Genomic DNA, 19,002 nt, shown 5'->3' with positions numbered 1-19,002 from the left:
CCTTACCTCTCCTTCAAAGCACAATTACTGAGATCTGGAGAAGGCTTTTCAGCCATTAATATTCTGTCAGTCACGACAAAGAGGAATTGGGTTAGTGCTTTTTTCAGAATACATGATATGAAGCTATGTTTCAGGTCTAGCTAATAACCAGGATAACTATTATTAATTTTTCACGTATAGGTCGCTGGAGGAAGAAAAATAGCCCCTTCAAAGATTTTTAATTTTTTTGTCATGTTTCATCACATGCAGTGATACTGTCTGCTGAAGAGCTTTGCTGAGCAAAAAGCAGTTTAGCAGGAAAGAGCAACGGGAAACAGAACGCCAACGGAATACTGGTGTGGCAGCTCCGGGCATATCAGTAACTCTGGGATGAGGACAGTGTTTATAATGGGAGTGTGACGAGACACACTTTCCCTCAACTCTGTCAGTGACCATCACTCTCCTCTTGCCTTTGCCTGGACTGCTTTCCCTTCCCACCTGGATTGGCTGGACTCTGGAGTTGGGGCCTCTGCTTGGAAGAAGTAATCAAGAATCATCAAAGCAAAGATTGGCTGGGGACCACACTTATTATTTACTGACTTTTGGGTTTGAGGCAAAAAAAGAATATTTAAGTGGTGTGCTCCTTTTTTGCCTCACTGTATATTTATTTTATTTGTTCATTAGCAGACATTGCATTAAACCTGAGCAGCTGGGAAATGGGACACATGAAGTTGGGAGGAGAACGGACCATATTTAGAGAAAATCTGTATCTTATACTACTAATTGGTTTTTATACTTCTGAGGGTAGAGTTTCTTGACTGATTCTAACATGTACAGTGCACTAAAGATTTCTACAGATGTGGAATATTTGGAAACGTAAAGTACAGTCTTTGAGGTATTATTTTTGGAATTCAAAGAGGAAAGGCAAACTGACAGGGATTCCATATGCTAACCCAGCTTCTTTTGTGCTCTGGTGGAATTCTTGGTTATCTTCCTGTCTGGTAGTGAACAGCTTCATAACTTAAGCAGTCCTTGGATGCTGGTTCAACAAGATGGGTGTATTTCAGAGTACAGTAAGGCAAGATATGTCACTAAGAGCTGCACGAGCAGCGTTAAAGATGAGTTTCAGTTCAATTATAAACCAGCTGTAAAATAATTTGCTTTTGTTGGGAAGACTTGAAAAGAGACAAAGAAATGAATGAAGGGGTTGAGTGTCCTTAAATGATCTAATAAGCATCCAAAGTCACAGTTATGTCCCACTGGTACATAATTTACAGTGAAAGGTGGTATTATAATCTTTCTTAAGTGTGGCATTAACTGCAGTTGAGAAGTGAGAAACACTTCCGTTCTGAAAAGCTCCTTTTAAAAGAAGAAAGGCAACAGGCTCTTTCCACCCTTGGGACAGCTGCACACTCTGTCACCAAGTCCTCCACTCCAAGTTAGAACACCAGGGCATGATTCATAAGGAACTATCATCAGAAGAACTGAAAATTCCTATATTTCAAAGAGATACAAAAGATTCCAAAGGACTAAACTGCTCCCCAGAGTGTCAAGTGCAAAGCACATTCTCCAAAGGCGAAAATAGGGTTTGGATCCAATTCGGTCTTATGGAAAATCAGGCAATTCTCTGGGATGTCGTGCATGTTGTCAAAATTAGAAAGAGCAAAGCACCTCTTTTCTGGGCTCTGAAAGCTGTCACGATGCCTCTCACCTTGGATTTCATAAAATCTACCTGGATTTGTTCAGGTATGGTTTACCTACCTTGAGGAATTTGTCCTGGAAATGCATATCCCTCTAACTAGATACTTTTAGTTGGGGTTGCAGGGACGGCTCTGGTGCTCGGAGTCATGAAAACTACAGCCGAGGCAGAGTGGACCACACGCTTTTCCTTGTGTGATCCTTTACCGGCTACTTCCTACTAGTGTTGAATTTTCAGTGTCACAGGCAACCTCTGAGACCCACTAGAACCCCTGGGGGAAGTAGGAGGCGGCTACGCCAGTCCATAGCATTTCCTGAAATAGTAGCAGCTTTCGGCCGTGATTTTGAAGAGAGAAGCCACAGAAGAAAGCCAGGGGGTATTAACTGTAAAGAACTTAAGGTCATCTGCTCTAAGTATATAGTTTTAGAGACAAAACGATCCCCCCCCCCCTCGCCAAACAAAACCGTGAAGTCCAGAGAGATTAAGGGACACATCTAAGTCACACTGCCACCTGTGATGGGACAGGATAAGGGCCCCAGGAAGATCAATTCCTGGTAGATAAAATTTGGGGGCTGACAAGGCCATTGCTCTCTTTTGTGCCTTGGAAACGTATAAAAGGTAAGGTCGATGCTATAGGCCATGGGGCACATTTCAGTGGTCTCAGGGGTGACCAAGGATTGTGTGGAGGACCTAATTATCATTCTCCACACCCTGCATTATACTGAGGATGAATCTTTCTTGTCTATATAGAGTGGTTCCGTGGACTGTGGTGGTTAGGAATTGAAAGGCAAATACGTCACCCTCCCCTTTGGGATTCTGACCACACAAGGTGGGCAGGCTGAGATCAGATGAGGTTCTTTTCCCTCCACAAGGTTACATATTCTCTGGTGGGAAGTAGGGTGGGCGTGTGTTTCAGTACATTAAGGTTTAAGAGTACAGCACTTATCCTGGCCCCAAATCACTATAAAATATCTGCAAAGAGACTTTTGAACAGATGCATCTGGGGTCATTCTGGGCCTGTATTCTGCCTGCATCACTGGATATTCTCTGGGTTATTTTCTGTGTTGTGTGGGACAAGAAGCTAGCACACTGGAAAGGGTGCTGTGATGCTGAGAGCCTAATGCGAAAGAAAAAGGCATTTTACTCTTTATGAATAACACCTTCTATGTCCCCTTTTAGAAAGCAGTTTCTAAGATGTGATTTCAAGAGTCCCAACCCTTTTGTCGTCATTAGATAAAACAGTCCTGGAAAGCATTGGGGAGATGGCTTTTACGGCTGTTCAAGTAAGACAATGCTTGAGAGCACTTTTGCTCAGTGCTCTGAGCACCTGTGTGCAGAGAATGCTACAATTTACAGCCTTATCTACAGCCTGATTCTCTCATGATCCCTGATTATGCTTCCCACTTTTCCTCACAGTTGAGATCTGGAAGGCTGAGAGCTTCTGTGAATAAATAGCTCTGTGGTTTCAACCCGAGCAGGGCTCCCAGTCCCAGACCTCACTTGGTGGGGTATTTCAAGGACCTCAAAGATGTGGCTCTGACATCCTTTTCCTTCCCAGGCAGTGACCCATCACTGCCAGCTGAAAGTGTCAACGTTGGAGAGAAGCTCAACCCGGACAGGACCCAAGGACGTGCTTGGATTCTGGAAATGACAGTCATTCTCACATCTCCTTCTTAAAGCAGGAATATTGTTCTTTAGAGCAAAAGTCTAACATGACTGAAAGGGTTAAAGTCCAATTTCTGCCTGGGGTTTCTGGATGAACATGTGAGGCAGCTACACAGTACTGCTTCTACAAGCTGTCTTCAGACATCTAGCAAACAGACTTAGGGTAGTTTTTGCTCTTTTCCTCTTTTTGGTTGAGTGCAAATAGCACTGCTTTAATGTCAGCATCAAAGTGTACTGTGCTGGGCATTGGAGCTGAAAGGCCCAGACCTGGCACGTCATTTATCCTCTCCCAGGACAGGAGAGGGAAGGCTCCGTTTTCCTATATGTAGAGTGGAATAATAATAACACTTTCCTTATAGAGTGTGGTAGGCAGAACAATGGCCCGTCAAAAGATCTCCATGTCATAATCCCTGGAATCTGTGACTATGGCACCTAACATGCCAAAAGGAACTTTGCAGATGTGACTAAGTTAAGGATCTTGAGATGGGAGATTATCCTGGACTATGCAGGTGGGCCCAAGGTAATAAATCACAAGGATGCTTATAAAAGGGAAACAGGAGGGTTAGAGTCAGAAAGAGATTGGAAGACGTTATGCTGCTGGCTTTGAAGATGGAGGAAGGGGCCGTGAGCCAAGGGATGCCGGTGGTTTCTAGAAGCTGGGAAAGAAACAGAACAGATTCTCCCCTAGAACCACCTCCAAGGAACGTAGTCCTGCTGACACCTCACTTTTAGCCCAGTGAAACCCATTTAGGATTCTGATCTCTAGAACTGTAAGGTGATAAATCTGTGTTGTTTTAAGCTGCTAAGCTTGTGGTAATTTGTTAAAGCAGCAATGGGAAAGTAATACATAGGGCAAATCTGGAATGTTGCAGCAACAGAACAGAAGGGAGGTTTAAACAATAGCAGTGGGTACAGAGGTATATAGCAGTCTTAGGGTGAAGAGAAAAGAATCCCTATTTTTAGGACCTTATAGTAAATGGATAGCTTTTATACAATTCCTCTGCTGGATTTCAGTATCCTAAAAATATTTGCTGGCTTTCAAATTGCTGTCTTTTTTCATGGAATCTTTTAATGGGCAACGAAGAAAGTTCTTGGAAGCTCTACACAAAATTACCATAGTATGTTTTTTGGGGGGGTACTTATACTGTAATTCCATAAAGCCTTCTGATATACTTAATACTCCATTATCAAGAGTTCCAGAATATATACTGACTTTTAAATGTATTAGGTGGAAATCTTTCTAAAATGCATTATATACTTTCTGACTTTCTGAGCATATGCTACAGAACGTTCTCTTTCTCTCCCCCTTTTTTTTTTTTGGATTGTTCACAGTTTTTCCAGTTACCTTCCTTGCTCAGTACTGCCAACAGCCTCAATTCACTTCTATACCAAATTCCTTTCTCTTCTAATGTGAGGTTTCTGGTCTGCTGTGATCTTTGCAAATGGGTCAGTGAGCTCAGCGGAATCGTGCATAAAAAGAGGGAGAGCCGAGTGACACCAAGGGCTCTGCCGTGAGAACAACGTAGGAGCTTCTGTGCCTGAACTCTGTCCTTCCTTTTCCTACCAATCACAGGTCATTGTTGCTTCCATCTTGACTGTAAGATGACTGCCTACACTGTAGGGTGGAAATCTTAGTTCTCGAGGGGTGAGGTGGTACCACAGTTTTAGGCACTCTGAGCCAGGTGCCATGGAGTTCAGGGAAGGAGGAAGAGTAAAGCCCATAGTCACTGGGCAGGGCCATGCTGTATGCATCGCTGTGAGTGTCAAATCAGCTCGCTCAATTAATGTTTTTGAGTGAATGGGGCCTCCTTTGCAAAGTCAGCTCAAGGCATAATTTGAAGTTTTTACCTTACCTACAGTTATTCCCTCTGTTAGGATTTCTCTCTCTCCCTTCTCTGAGAAGTCTCTCCTTCCCTTTAGATCATGTTCATTTTCCCTGTAGTGTGTTGTATTTCATGTAGCTATTAGATGTAAGACAATCAGAATATTATGTCTATGAAAATATGAATTAAAAAACCCTCTGTTAGAAACAGTTTTACTTTTAGAAGAGGCTGCTTGTTAGTCGAAATTAAACTCTAAATAGTAGAATTAAGGTGATATTAAAAATGGAACGGCTCATACATTTCTGGTGTAAAATCTATCCAGAAAGCAATTTGCAAACATAGATCAAGGGCTTAAAAACGTTCATACTCTTTAGTCTAGTAATTCTACTTCTAAGAATGTGTCCAGTGAAATGATCTTTTTCGCAAAGATTTGGATTAAAGAGTATTTTTTGCACAGAAGGCGCAACCCTCTGTGTTCTAATTCCCCTGAAGGATTAGTGAGCTGCAGCTCCTCCTGTGCTGAGAAGGCTGTGTGAAGTAGTTGCCTGGCTCTGAGAGCTGAGGGAAGTCAGAGAAAGAACTTTCTCCAGCCAGATAATAGTCTCAGTGAATTATTTGAGCACCAGGAATATTATCTTTGGTCTATCTTATTTTTTCTCCAGATTTGAAAAGAAGAAAAAAAAAAGTAGTCTGTTTAGGTAGGTAGAAGGAAAATAGAGAAAAATGAACAAAAATTTTTCCGTCCTATTCTCACCCATGTCTATTTTTCTTTGGGGGTGGGGGGCAGGAGGATAGTCTCCCAGACACAGAATGAGCCCTAGAACTCTATGTATTAACAAGGCCTTGTCACATAATATTTTAAACAAATACTCTTTTGTAGCTGGTTTCAGAGACCGTGACACAGCCATCACAGCTATTAAATGAATTACTTTAAAGATATATACAACCAGGTTGTGGGCCTTATTTTAAAATTTCATTAAAATTATTAATTGCTTACAGTTCAGTTTCTTCTTAAGTCAGGGTAATTTGGTTTAGATCTGCAACTGGCCTTATTCTCATGGCTGTGTTAGGTACATTCCCAAGAACTTTGCTTTCAGGGAACTAAGCAAACTTGAACTCATATACTAATTTGTTTTCCTTTCCTTTTCTCTTTTGATAACACATTCTTTATAATTCCATTGCATTAAATTATTTTTCATTGTCTTCCTGACTGATTCCCTTATATAAATTATGTCTTCCTTACGGTCCCTTTTCCTTCTCTCACAGTGTTTATCGTAATTTGTAAGTATGCAATATTTGCATGTCTATTTCTTTGAGGCCTGTCTCTCTTCCTAGACTGTGAGCTCCGTGACAGCTGGGGTGACCTCTGCTCAACACTCTATACCCATATCAGACACTTATCAAATACTGCCCAACAAATAGACAAACAAATTTGCTTTTGAAAAAAAAGGTCAGAATTCACAACAATGTGGACATTTGATCTCCCCTGCATAAAGTTACCTTTAGGTCAGCAGAAGGTTCTCTAATAGTTCAGAGAGTATAAGTGATAGGTGATTTAAACCTTGGACTAAATGCATGTAAATACGAGTTAGACTTGCTATCACATACGAGATCGTACCCTTCTGTGATACAGACTTTTTATTTTGAACCTTGGAAAGGGGTCAACTCTTGCTAAAAAGAACATAAAAGATTTTATTAAAGTAGAAAGCAAACCAACCATCCCATCACCCACAACAGTAGCAAAGAAAAAAAATCTCCAGAGCAAATCTTTCCAGGAATGGTAAGAAATAAGATTAATAAAGTATAAGTTCAGTTAACTTATTAAAACTCTTGTTAATGGCATTTTTCTCATTGCTTTCTAAAAAACAAAAAAAAGAGGTATAATTCTTTAGTTCTACAGGCTTTCTCAATTGTTACAGATCGATCAAATCTGTTTTTTCCTAATAAGCTATTCGTTATATTTTTTCTTGCTTTCTAAATCTTGTCTCACTGTTGGAATGAATTAGAATGAGGGAGAAACAAATAGAACAAACCAAAGTTATGGAGAAAGTATGTGTGTGAACTTTATTTCATCATGAGAAAATCACTTCTGTGCAGTAACAGAGAATACTGATATCTACACGATGATAGGGTTTTCTTTGTATTTAGATACATACCTTATATTTGTACACAATATATAAAATTCATGGAGGAAATTAATTTCTACAGTACAGTTTCTTTGTTGGAAGAGGACTTGTTCCGTTAGTTTCTTTTAGAAAATGACCCCCAGTTCTGTGACTGTGGTACCAAGGATCGCAGTTCCAATCCTGTAATTTATTAGACACCATAATCTTATGAACATTAATCGAAACTTAGAAACTACATCCTCCTGCAGGATGAAAAGAGAGACATAAGTGCTCAGGCTGCTATGCTAATAACTGATTTTAGCAGAATAGTATGATTTCCATGATGCATTATGAATAGAAATAGTTTTCCCATAGGTCTGGTGACACAGATTAACAACGCTGCTGCAGATTGTCACCCTGCTCTGATAGCATGCACTTCACTCTTCAATCAAACCGCTTTGTACACACATGGGAAACAAGGCCATCCCCATCAAGGGCCTTCTGCATTGCACCTAGGAACACTTCTGGAGGGCTTTAGCATCTAGCATGGTGCTTTGGGAAAAGAGGCAATTGCTCTCAGCTGACAGGTCTCTTCCCAGAGAGAAGTTGCTAAAATGATCATCCCAGGGGAGGCTCGGCTGCCACATCCCTATAACCCAAAGCGGGATAGGTATGTGGGCATTTCCCCTTCACCAGATCCTTCTCTTTGAGTAGCATCATTCAGACTTACAAGTGCTCCCCAAGTGTGGTTTTCACAACTAGGGGCCTTTCAACCTTGCTGTGGGATTTGAAGTTGTGCTTATTTTTAACCATGTGAACCATTTTAGGGGTGACTGGCACATGCTGAGGTTTGTGGGAAGCGGAGCACAGTTCTTTCTGCTAACATTTTGAATGTGAGCAAAATCAACATAATCAGTTCTGCAGAGGGAAGTTACGGAGAATGCCATGGGATGGGGGTGGCTTCTATGATTAAAGTGACACCCAGAAGGTCTGAAAATGCTTTGGCACCGACCACAAATACGTCATAAGTTTCATTTCATGTGTTGCAATTGCTTTTAGAGTGAAAATGTTAACAGCCTCAGAGGTTATACCTGGCCATCAAATGCAAGCCCCTCTCCTGACATGGATGGCTTGCCTTTGATGGCCAAAATATTTACAGTATAGCCAAGAAGCGAAAGTTGTCTGGAGATGGACCTTGTGCGGAGGCCCCGGGCAGCCTAACCAAGCCTAGAGGGACTGGCAAAGGTGAAAATGGCGAGGTAACGCAGAGGCGCTGGCCTCTTCCTGGCTGGTGCCCACGGGGAGCCTCGGTCCCAGCGTGTGAAACGGAACTTGCTGGTTAAGCCAGGAGTGGCCGACAGGCCCTCTCGGAAAGGCTCCTGCGCCCCACACCCCTTGGAAACACGTTCAGTCAGATAAATCCGCAGCTGGAAAGGACCTCAGCCCCGCCCTCAGACACAAGCCAGCGCTACAAAGCAATTGAGAATCGTCTGGGCAAAACTGGCCAGTGGTGTGTATCGTGGAGAATGGGAGCCTGCCCTAGAGCCTACATACATCTGTCTCACACACCGCGGCACATTGAGGCCTTCACTTTTCAGCTTCTTCCGCTGCAGCTTATTTAGAGCGTTATCAAAGGAAGCCGCCGGCCAAGGCCATTGGAACTGCCGCTGTGGACTCTTTGGTTTGATCACGTCCACATACCATGGGCTCGCTAAAGGCAGGAGAGAAACAGCGGCTCTGTGCCAGAATGCAGGGCAAGTCATGGAAACACTTGCGAATGTGGGCAGTGGTGGGGTTACCTCCGGGCTTGCCAGCCATTCTAGATGCCTCGCAGTTCTCGCTCTGAGGGATACTGCTGAAGGGCCTTACCCTCGGACGTCTGGAGGACCAGGGTCTTGCTGTACTGGCTGACTCCTGTTTTGTTGAAGGCCTTGATGCGAGCATTGTATGTGCTGTTGAAGTGAAGACCATCCACGGTGCACATGGTCTCCTTTCCAACATACACTTCCTGAGGGGCAGAAAAGAACAGGCCACCATTTAACTCCAACCCTTGCCCGGGGCTGGTCAGGAGGCAATGTTGCAGGGTGGACAGGAGCAGGTGCTTTGGGGTCTGCCTGATCTGAGCTCATCTTGTGAGCTACTGGGCACTGAACTGACCTCTTTTAGCCTCAGTTTCCTTCTCTGTAAAATGGGGACAAAAATACCTACCTTATGAGGCTGGTGTGAGGATTATATGAGGTCATACGTGCAAACTGACTAGCGTAGTGCCTTGTGTTTAGCATGGGTCTGGCAGCTTACGGAATGCTAGTTATTAGCAGATAGGGCTTAAAAGATGAAAACTGGGTACTTACAGTTAGCATTATGCTTATTATTATTATTGGCATTTATTCAGTATATTATACCTACTGAGCTCTTTATTCATCAGTATGATTTGTAAAAAACAGGTTTGAAAACATGCAGTGGTCTCTATGCTATGTTTATAACCCACTGATAACTTCAGAAACTGTCACAAAGCATAGGAGTTTTGAAGTTTAGGAAGGGAAATCATGAGTATTCAGATTTTCACCACAGTACAGAAGGAAGAGGGAGGAAACGGGGAAGGGAGGAAGAATGACATTTCAAAAGCTTAAAATAAATCCTAGCATAATGCATCCTTAGCATAGGTTAGGCAGATGCCTCTCTCTTTAGCTGTACACGTTGCAACATTATGCTGATGTAATGAGTAAAAATAATTTGCATCAAAAGCACAGCCTTAAAATGACAACTTGTCAGTGGGATACTCAGTAGACCGGGGTCTGAGATCGCAGTATGCTAAGAATTTTATATGAATTATCTAAGTGGCTCTTAACAACAGTGCACGAGGTACATATTATTGTCATCCCCTTTTTACAAATGAGGACCTGAAGGCTCAGAGAGCTGGGAAATGGGCACAGTCCCAGAGCCAAGTGGGGGAGTTGGGACTTGAATGCAGGCAATCTGACACCAGAGCTGGCAGTACTGCACGTATCAATATTTTCTCTTCAGAAGAGTGGAGCAGTTTCTATTCAGGGACTCCTTTGTCCTTCTTTGATGGGACAGGGAGAAAACAGGCCTCAGATGAAGAGCAGGCAGGCCCTGCCGGGATGGGTCGGAGACTCCCTGGTGGGTCCTCCGAGGTCGTCACCGGTTTTGGCTGACAAGCCGTAGGTTCTCCACTTACCCGGAACTGACCACCATTGCCGTCATCCAGCTCCAGAATGTATCCTTCGGCGGGCACCGTGGACAGGGGCGGCTGTTTCCAGGACAGCGTAGCGCTGTTGTTGTGGGTGCAGCACTCCTCCAGCTGTAGGATGGGAGTCGCTGGGACTGGAGAGGAAGCTAAACAGAAATTAGTGTAACACTGGCTTCTGTCGAGCTGCCAACATTTTCAGTATCTAGGAATGAGAAGCACGCCCTTCCTTAGGCCAAGTGGCTGGGCTAAGCAGCTAGCCTGGGGTGTATGGAGGTGGGGGGCGCCTGAACAGGATCCCTCCTAGAGTCTCCAGGAGTGGCCGTGGTTTCTGGTCTACTGCGCTGCCTTTTCCCAGCTCATGGTGGTACTTCCTACCTTACCTGGCGGGGAGACAATGGCTCTGTTCTCACCCCCTTGAGCACCGAAGACATCACCCCTAAGAGAAGTGTTTCACGTAGGAAATGGATGTCCCATCCAGCCCACTGAAGCCTGTTTCACCCCCATAACATGGCTGATGAATTTATCATAGAGTTTATTCTGAGCCTTAAACCACATTTAATAAAATGGGAACTGCCTATGCTGAGAAATAGCTCTGAAACCACTATATTTCTAAGGTTCCATCATTTTTTATTAGTGATTCCACTCAAGGTTTTGTGCACGTAAGAAGCTATAGCTCTGGATTTTTGAAAATTTGGTACCAAGTGACACAAACAGTGATTTCTCAGTTTTGAAACTTCTGAGGAATTTGACACCATTCTTTCAAAGCAGCTATACCTTGAAAATGGCACTAGCTCAAGTCTGTTCTTTCTGTAGGTGTAGAGCAGTCAACTGTGAACCTAGAGAGGAGTATGGGAACAGATGGGGCCTGGCAGGGAAGGTCAGAGTGTCCTTGTGACCTTGTGAGAATCTGCCACAGTGTTACTAGTCACAATACCAACCCCCCCATTTTGTGCTGAGTCTTGTATTACTTAAAACTGCAGATTAGTTGAGCCTTCAGACATACAGACATAGAAATGTCAGCGAATGAATAATCCTAGCTCCTAACATATGAACTCAATTTATGTATCTGGGAGCAGTGTTTTTACTAACTGCCTAAAATTATTTTTCAGCACCAGAACATGAATTTATTTTTGTAGCACTTTAACACAGGAGAGAATGGTGTGGACCACGTCCAGGGACATTCAGGTGAACAAATGTTAACTGTGGAACACCTGGTATGCTGTACCAAAACTGGACTTGGAGTGTCATGCACTGAATTAAATATCCTTGCCAGTCACCCTGACTAAGATGGTTAATTTAACAGCAGTTTAGAAAACAGGTTCTATGGTGGATTACCTAGAAAACAAAAGCAGTGACTATAAGTGATATGAAGGTGAAGCAGGTCTATTATCTTATAATTAAGAAGGCTGGTACATGACGAGAAAACCATGCCTGAGTTACCAGATCAAACATAATTAAATCAAAATTACCACCAGGTAAATGGAGGTCATCAGTTTAGGAAGGGAAATAACGTTTCAAGTTTCAATTGCACAGGGTTCAGGTGGGATCTTATCAGGGAACAATGGCTCTGCAGCCTCAGAGGAAATCTGGAATTGGAGGAAAGGAAATAAATGCACTGCCTTGTTCAATACATAGACTACAGGACTGGCTGGGAAGAGGAGACAGAAGACAGAACTGCTTCGAATGATTCTAATGACCATCTACATGTAACAGGTATCATCTAGGAGTTGTAACTGGAGGTTAACTTAAGGTCGTTATTCCAGTTAGGAACTTACTTTGTCATTTAAATTTTTTTCCGTATAAACAGAATACATCTTAACATATCAACAGTGGAGTAAAATCTGACAAGTTTAAGCAAACCATTCTTCAAAGGGCTTCTAGAGACATGGAACGATTCTCCCTGGGGACATTTGCTCTTAGCTGTGCCTAATGGTTACAGCCTTCCATAAAACAACAATTTCTTGGACTCTATTTCATTATGTGCCCTATCAGTCTTCATTTTCCCTTTGTTCATGTTTCAGGCAAGTTTACATTTCATCAATTTTAAAATCAAAGAATAAGATCACAAGATGTTTTCAATTTGAATCATACAAATACTTGCAATGTCTCTGATAAGAAACCTCAAATTTCCCATATAGACATAGGTATAATTAAAAGATTAATTGAAATACATGGTGTCATATATAATTAAAGCATGTGAACTTCATTCATAAGTCCTCAGTGGATACACTTTAAAAGGCCAAGAAGAGAGAAAAAAGTCTAACCAGTCACTAATCTTCAGATCTTAACAGTGTCCCAAATTTAAACAAACAAGCAAAGAAAGAAAGCAAAGTGAGAGACAGAGAGAGAGAGAGAAAGGAAGAGAGAGAAGGAAGGAACCCAGAAACATTTGCATGTATCTAAATCTATTTCTCAATGTGCTGAGAATTATTTTTTCTTTTTCCTTATTTACCCCCAAAGTGATGTTGCATATAAAAGGAAATGGGACATAATTACAGCCTCATTAGCAAAGATTAAGGGTGGCATTTCAGAACAACGGATTTTATACTGGGTGTTATATTATTATTACCCTTTTTCACTTTATTAGGTATAAAATAAATGACCTACAAGAATATAAAGTATTTTCAAATGGATTTATCTCTTGTGGTTTGGAAATGGACAGCATTACAGTTCCTGGGCTGAACTCTGAGAGAGAAGGTTTTATTTTATTGAAATTCCTATAGTTGGAGCTACAATAACTATCTTAACTCCTTTATGATCATTCCTGGACATCTTTATTTTTCCTAAAGAACTAGTTTCCCCTGACCTGATCAGAATTCTAGTACTCAGCATCCTTTTAGCCTGTAAAATCAAGCTTCAGGCTAAAAATTCTCTTTGACACAGGAGGGTAGCTGTTCTTATTGACTTCCCTGGGGTCTGGTGGAGCCTCATCTCAAAATTAAATTCTGCCACAGTGGCTTGTTATACCAAGGTTTTCAAATGTCTTACCTTTTTTTTTTTTTTGGCGGTACGTGGGCCTCTCACCGTTGTGGCCTCTCTCGCTGCAGAGCACAGGCTCTGGACGCGCAGGCTCAGCGGCCATGGCTCATGGGCCCAGCCGCTCCGCGGCATGTGGGATCCTCCCGGACTGGGGCACGAATCCGTGTCCCCTGCATCGGCAGGCAGACTCTCAACCACTGCACCACCAGGGAAGCCCTCAAACGTCTTACCTTTTAAAGGCCATTCTAGTTCAAATTATCTCTCACGTTTTTCACATTTGTTTACTTTTCCCTCTTCCCAGTACTTTTCAGATTGAGAGCACTCACAACCATCCAGAATTCCTCTGTGAGGTTTCACAGGAGTGTGGTGAGGACAATGGGAGAAAAGAGATCCCGTGCTGTGGAAACACTGCTGAGGGCCAGACTGTGGGCAGAGGCTTACATGTGTTCACTCATTTAATTTTCAGCACGACCCCACAAGGTAGGTACTGTTATTATCCCTATTTTAGACAAAGAAACTGAAACACAGAAAGAGTTCACCACTAGTCAGTGGCAGAGCTGGGTTTTGATGCCCAGCTTGTTGGTTCCAGGGGCTGGATGTTTTTATTGCCTCTCCAGTCTGGGGTTCAGTAATAGTGAATGAGACGGAAAGTGTAAGGCCTAATTCCAAGAGAATGAAACATTTTTGGTTCCTATAATGTGAACAATAAAGCTTCTCAAGAATTGCTGGTATAGATTAAAGAAACATTTCACCTTAAGAGCTATGGTGGTTGGGAAAGCAATTTTACTCCGTCATGTTCTCTGAAGGTTCCTTTGTAGACTGTCTTTCCTTTTTATGGTGGTTGAATAATACAAATGGCATCTAGGAAAGTTTAGACTTTAGAGGAAGGACAGGCTGTTTCTGGAAAGCTATCACTAGTACTTTGCTAAGGATAAATGTGAACACGGGCTTTGAGGACACAAATTCCAGGCCCTCAGACCATGAACAGCTTCCACACGAGTCCGCACGCGTGCTCATTCCTATCACTGCCAAAGCTCTGTGCATTCGTTCTCCATGATTTATAGGAGGGTCTGTTCAGATCATACTGTCCTTGCCCATGACCTTGGTGCATACTCAGGGCTTTTAACATTCAACACTAGTTAATGAAGATAAATGTGTCCTTATGTGAGTAGAGGCACTCAAGGGATTAACAGCCATTGGTCTATGTGCTAAAAACGCTTGATAGACCATCAGGTCAATGTTTCATCCTGGGCTGGAATGAACACACTGGGTTTCATTTCAGCACTGACTCATGAACCTTGGACCACTTTGTGTACTTAGGCAATTCTGGGGTAATATTTTTCTGGGAGAGGGTAGGTGTCTGAAATCTATTCTGAGCCAAGCAGCAGAGCCCTTGATAGACTGGGAAAAAAAACATTAAAATTTCCTTCCCATGGCCTGGTAAGCGTTGAAAATAGCAATTTAGAATTAAGGAGAAATGTGTTCATTACTCCATAATAAAAACAGAAAACAAAGTTTAATCAGTTGTTTTCTACAAAAGAAAAGCCTGAGAGATCAAGCACAACTCCCATAGTCTGGAAAGAGGGTAAGATGATTTTCTAATCAAAATGCAACTGGAAAACATGCCATCACAATTTAGGAATATTTGAACAAAGAGGGTACCAGCATTCTCTACTCAAATCTCAATTGCTTGAGGGTGATATGGAATCAGAAAGAGCAGATCAGTTAAATCCTTAACTAATAAGAGAATAATTTTAGGCCATGCATTTTAGCTGAGTAGCAGCTGGCCTAAGTGGAAATATTTAAAAACCAACCACAGACCTATCTTCTTTGATATTAAAAAAAGAAAGGCAGGCTTCCCTGGTGGCACAGTGGTTGAGAGTCCGCCTGCTGATGCAGGGGACGCGGGTTCGTGCCCTGGTCCGGGAAGATCCCACATGCTGCGGAGCGGCTGGGCCCGTGAGCCACGGCCGCTGAGCCTGCGCATCCGGAGCCTGTGCTCTGCAACGGGAGAGGCCACAACAGTGAGAGGCCCGTGTACCGAAAAAAAAAAAAAAGGCACCTGAGATGAAATTTCAAAACCAGAGAGATGCTCAGATTTTGAGTCAGGCATTAAACAGATATTCTAGCTGTAAGTTTGAATCATAGCTTTAAATACATATTTCTAGTAACTTTGAAAATATTTTAAAGTTTCTGCTAATCCACTTCGCACAATTAGATATCATATATTGAAACTAACGTATTGTTAGTCTCACAATGGTCAGATTAACACCATTCCAAATGCTACTTAAATTTGGCCATTTGTACATGGATATTGGGGTGTAATTTCTTGAGATATTTTTACTGACAAGCTGTGAAAGCACAGTTTATTAAACTGACTATGAATACCCTAAGAAAATAAAAAGACCAACACTACACAAGGCAAGGTTGTGTATATACTAACAGATATCAAAGGGGCCAGTAGGAGAAGTCCTAACTACCGTCAATCAAGTTCTACTGTGTCATACCTTTTGGCTTTTTCTTTCCATTGAAAGCATGACAGATAAAAATTATTCAGATTCTAAAGAGGACTGGGCTCTCACTGAATTAAACTTAATGAGCACAAAGCAAAGCTTATAAATGAACTCTGCAGAGGGATACTTAACAGAAGTAAATTAAATTAACATGAAGTGTTGAAAAGGAAAATGGAATAATCCACTCTCATACCAAATGACCTGCTATATTAAATTCATAAATAACTGTTCTGGATAATTTTGTGTTCCAGGTGAATTTTTGCTGCGAGAGCTCTCTGCGTTTTGGCCTTTAGCGTGTGTGACATTCTCTCCTGTGTGTACAGTCGTGTCCACACTTAACTCCTGTGTGCAGCCCTAAATGGCCAAGTGAGAATGCTTTAGGAATGTGGTCTGTGATGCACGACACGTGAACCTGCAGTTCCCACATCAGATGAAGGGCCAGTTCACTCCAGTACAATAGTTACCATCGTGCCAGCTGGCCTGGAGTCCACCATGGCAGATGGACATGACTCAGGACGGATGGGGGAGGAGAGGGCTCTCCAGCTGATTAAACCATCTGAAAGCCCTGAGGCTTCTATCCTCTACCAGCCCCTCCTCCTGCCCCATCACCAAGGCTAATTGGATTGGCTCTTTTTTTTTTTTCTCTTCCACCAAAAGCCCTTACATTGCCCTTTTGGGACACATTTTCTCCTCTGAGCTACTTATGACATAACCTTTCAATGATTCTACCTCCTTGAAGGAACTGGGCAAAGAGAGAGGCTGATCAAGGGGGCTTTACCTCAGGCTGTCTATACTACTTGGATGGTGACACATCACAGGCTACTGTGTAGGTGTTAAAGAAAAAAAAAATTTTAAAGCTTGAAAGCACTGCTGCAACAAAAAGTTAAATTTCTTAAGTTTAAGAGAAGACTTCAGTTATTCCTTGAAGAAGCCACTTAGTAAGGCATTAACTTTACAGCACAAACCAGAAGTTGTAGGTGTGCGTTCTGGAAACATGCTCACCGCGTTTGAATCCCGGCCCTGCCACTCGCTAGCTGGGTGAGCTCAGGCAAGTAACCCAGTCTTCCTGTGCCTCAGTTTCCTCAGCTGCCTACTAGGATTGTGCGAATAAAATGAGTTAATCCATGGAAAGCAATTATGAGTGCGTCTGGTTTGGTAGGCAGTCAGTAAATGCTAACTATTTTTGTTACTACAACGAAGCATTTTTATTTATAATCTATACACTACTTACTTCGAAAATTAAGGCATTATCCCAAAGCAATACATATGAAACAAAAAGATGAGAAAACTGAAAATAAAAGAGGGTCAAAATCCATTAAAAAAATGAGGGAAGTACATGTGCCAGGGACAGGGATAAGTGTAACTGCATGATGTAGTCTGCAGCCCTAACACTCGCTGGGTTATATGGCTCTCTCTGTCTAATAAAAGGACGCATGCAGATTTTTCTTAAGAAACAAAAATGTTAAAGCACTGAATTCTAAGTTATTTATTACACGGATGCTTAAATTGGGAGAAGCAAAGAGCAAATCAATTTCTTCAGTTTTAAAAAAAGATCCGAAAATGACAAAGTTAGAGGGATAGAGGACAGATAGTGGTTGCCAGGGATTGGGGATGGGGGAGGGGAGGCGTGTGGGTGTAACTAAAAGAGGCAGCAGGAGGGAAATCTTTGTGGTGATGGAAGAGTTCTGTATCTCGATTGCAGAGGCGGTTATACATGTGACCTGATGGCACAGAACTACACACACACACTGTACCAATGTCAATTTCCTGGTTTTGATATTACGTGATAGTTAAACGCTAGATGTAACCACTGATGGAAACTGGCTGAAGGGTACAGGGGACCTCTCCTTAATATTGCTGCAACTTCCTGTGAATGTATAATTATTTCACAATAAGAAGTTTTAAAAAATCAGAAATATTTTTCAAATGGGCTATTACTTACACTGCCATAAAAATATCATTGCATGTTTGGTTTGAGTTTTTAGCTTTTTTTCAAAGAGTTATTTTCCTTAAGATAATTTTAAGTACTTGTACTTCCCCTCAGCCACCCCAAATCTCAAACAGATCTTGCCATATCCCCTAATTGCATGGACCAAAATGTTTAAAAAGTTAAAATTTATTTCATATTTTCATTTTCCTTCTGTGTCCAGGGTCTCATTTTCCTGACCACTATAGGCAGGCTGACTGATCCTCTCAAATTCCCGCTAATCTACACTCAATTGTATGCCACTATCTCTACTCCTGTGGAAGCAGTCTCAATTCTAACTCCCTTGATTTATATCAATATATCTGGGTTACTATCTGTAACAAGATTTTATGTACAGCTCTCTCTCTTTCTTCCTCTTTTTATGTCAGCTATTCTCTAATGCTGAGCACGTGAAATCTCTAAGATTCTCAAAGACGCAAGCATTGAGTTGATCTGGATTTATCTGACTTTCTGAGAGGCAGGTCACCCAGCTAAAAGGGTACATTTCTATTACATGATAAGACAGGAGCCACTCCAGATTTTTGTAACATTAACCAGAGGGAGGGGTGTGTGTGTGTGTGTGTGTGTGTGTGTGTGTGTGTGTGTGTGTGTGTGTGTGTGTGTGTGTGTGTGGACTTTCCCACCTCTCAGCTGATTTATAAACCTGGAGGCTACCTTTTGTTTGCTGCAATCTGGCAAGCCGCCTTTATCCTGCTTCCAGCACCAGGATCCACTTGGGGTACTGCTATGACTGGGCAGGGGGGTGGCACAGGCACTCACTTTTCATCTGCACAAAGTCGAGCTGGTGGATAGACTGCAGCAGAGGGCTGTTGTCCAGACTCAAGTCGAAGTCCGTGGTCATCCTGGGAGTGAGAGTGCCTTTCCCCCACTGATCCTCAGTCAGGTGCACTCTCCTTATGAGGGCGTCAGAAATCTATCACAACAAAGACCACAGCCTAAGAAATACATCCCCACAATGGACACAGAGCTCTTCGGCTCTCCCAGAGCAGCCCACCGAGTGCCTTGGGACTCACACCCTTCCTGTCTCTGTGCAGGCAGCAA

General features: G+C 42.4%; 1 protein-coding gene across 24 annotated transcripts in view; it reads right to left on the bottom strand.

The window, feature by feature from the left end:
* The window catches only part of TRIM9 (tripartite motif containing 9), a gene marked incomplete at both ends in the record, with an annotated part of 110,278 nt that overhangs the window by 11,714 nt on the left and 79,562 nt on the right, over positions 1 to 19,002 (bottom strand). For 17 of the 24 annotated variants that reach the window (XM_082648365.1, XM_082648370.1, XM_082648356.1 and 14 more), the window contains 3 exons: positions 9,141 to 9,279; positions 10,471 to 10,628; positions 18,721 to 18,874. In XM_082648365.1, coding sequence (XP_082504491.1) covers positions 9,141 to 9,279; positions 10,471 to 10,628; positions 18,721 to 18,874 — 451 coding nt within the window. Of the gene's footprint in view, positions 1 to 9,090; positions 9,280 to 10,470; positions 10,629 to 18,720; positions 18,875 to 19,002 lie in introns of those variants that run through there. The other 7 variants (XM_082648367.1, XM_082648378.1, XM_082648363.1 and 4 more) reach the window with 3 other exon arrangements.

Source organism: Grampus griseus (genome assembly GCF_964374135.1).
Source record: "Grampus griseus genome assembly, chromosome: 2".
Lineage (NCBI taxonomy): Eukaryota > Metazoa > Chordata > Mammalia > Artiodactyla > Delphinidae > Grampus > Grampus griseus.
Note: the sequence above shows the minus strand (reverse complement) of the source record. Positions and strands in the feature narration are given on the sequence as shown.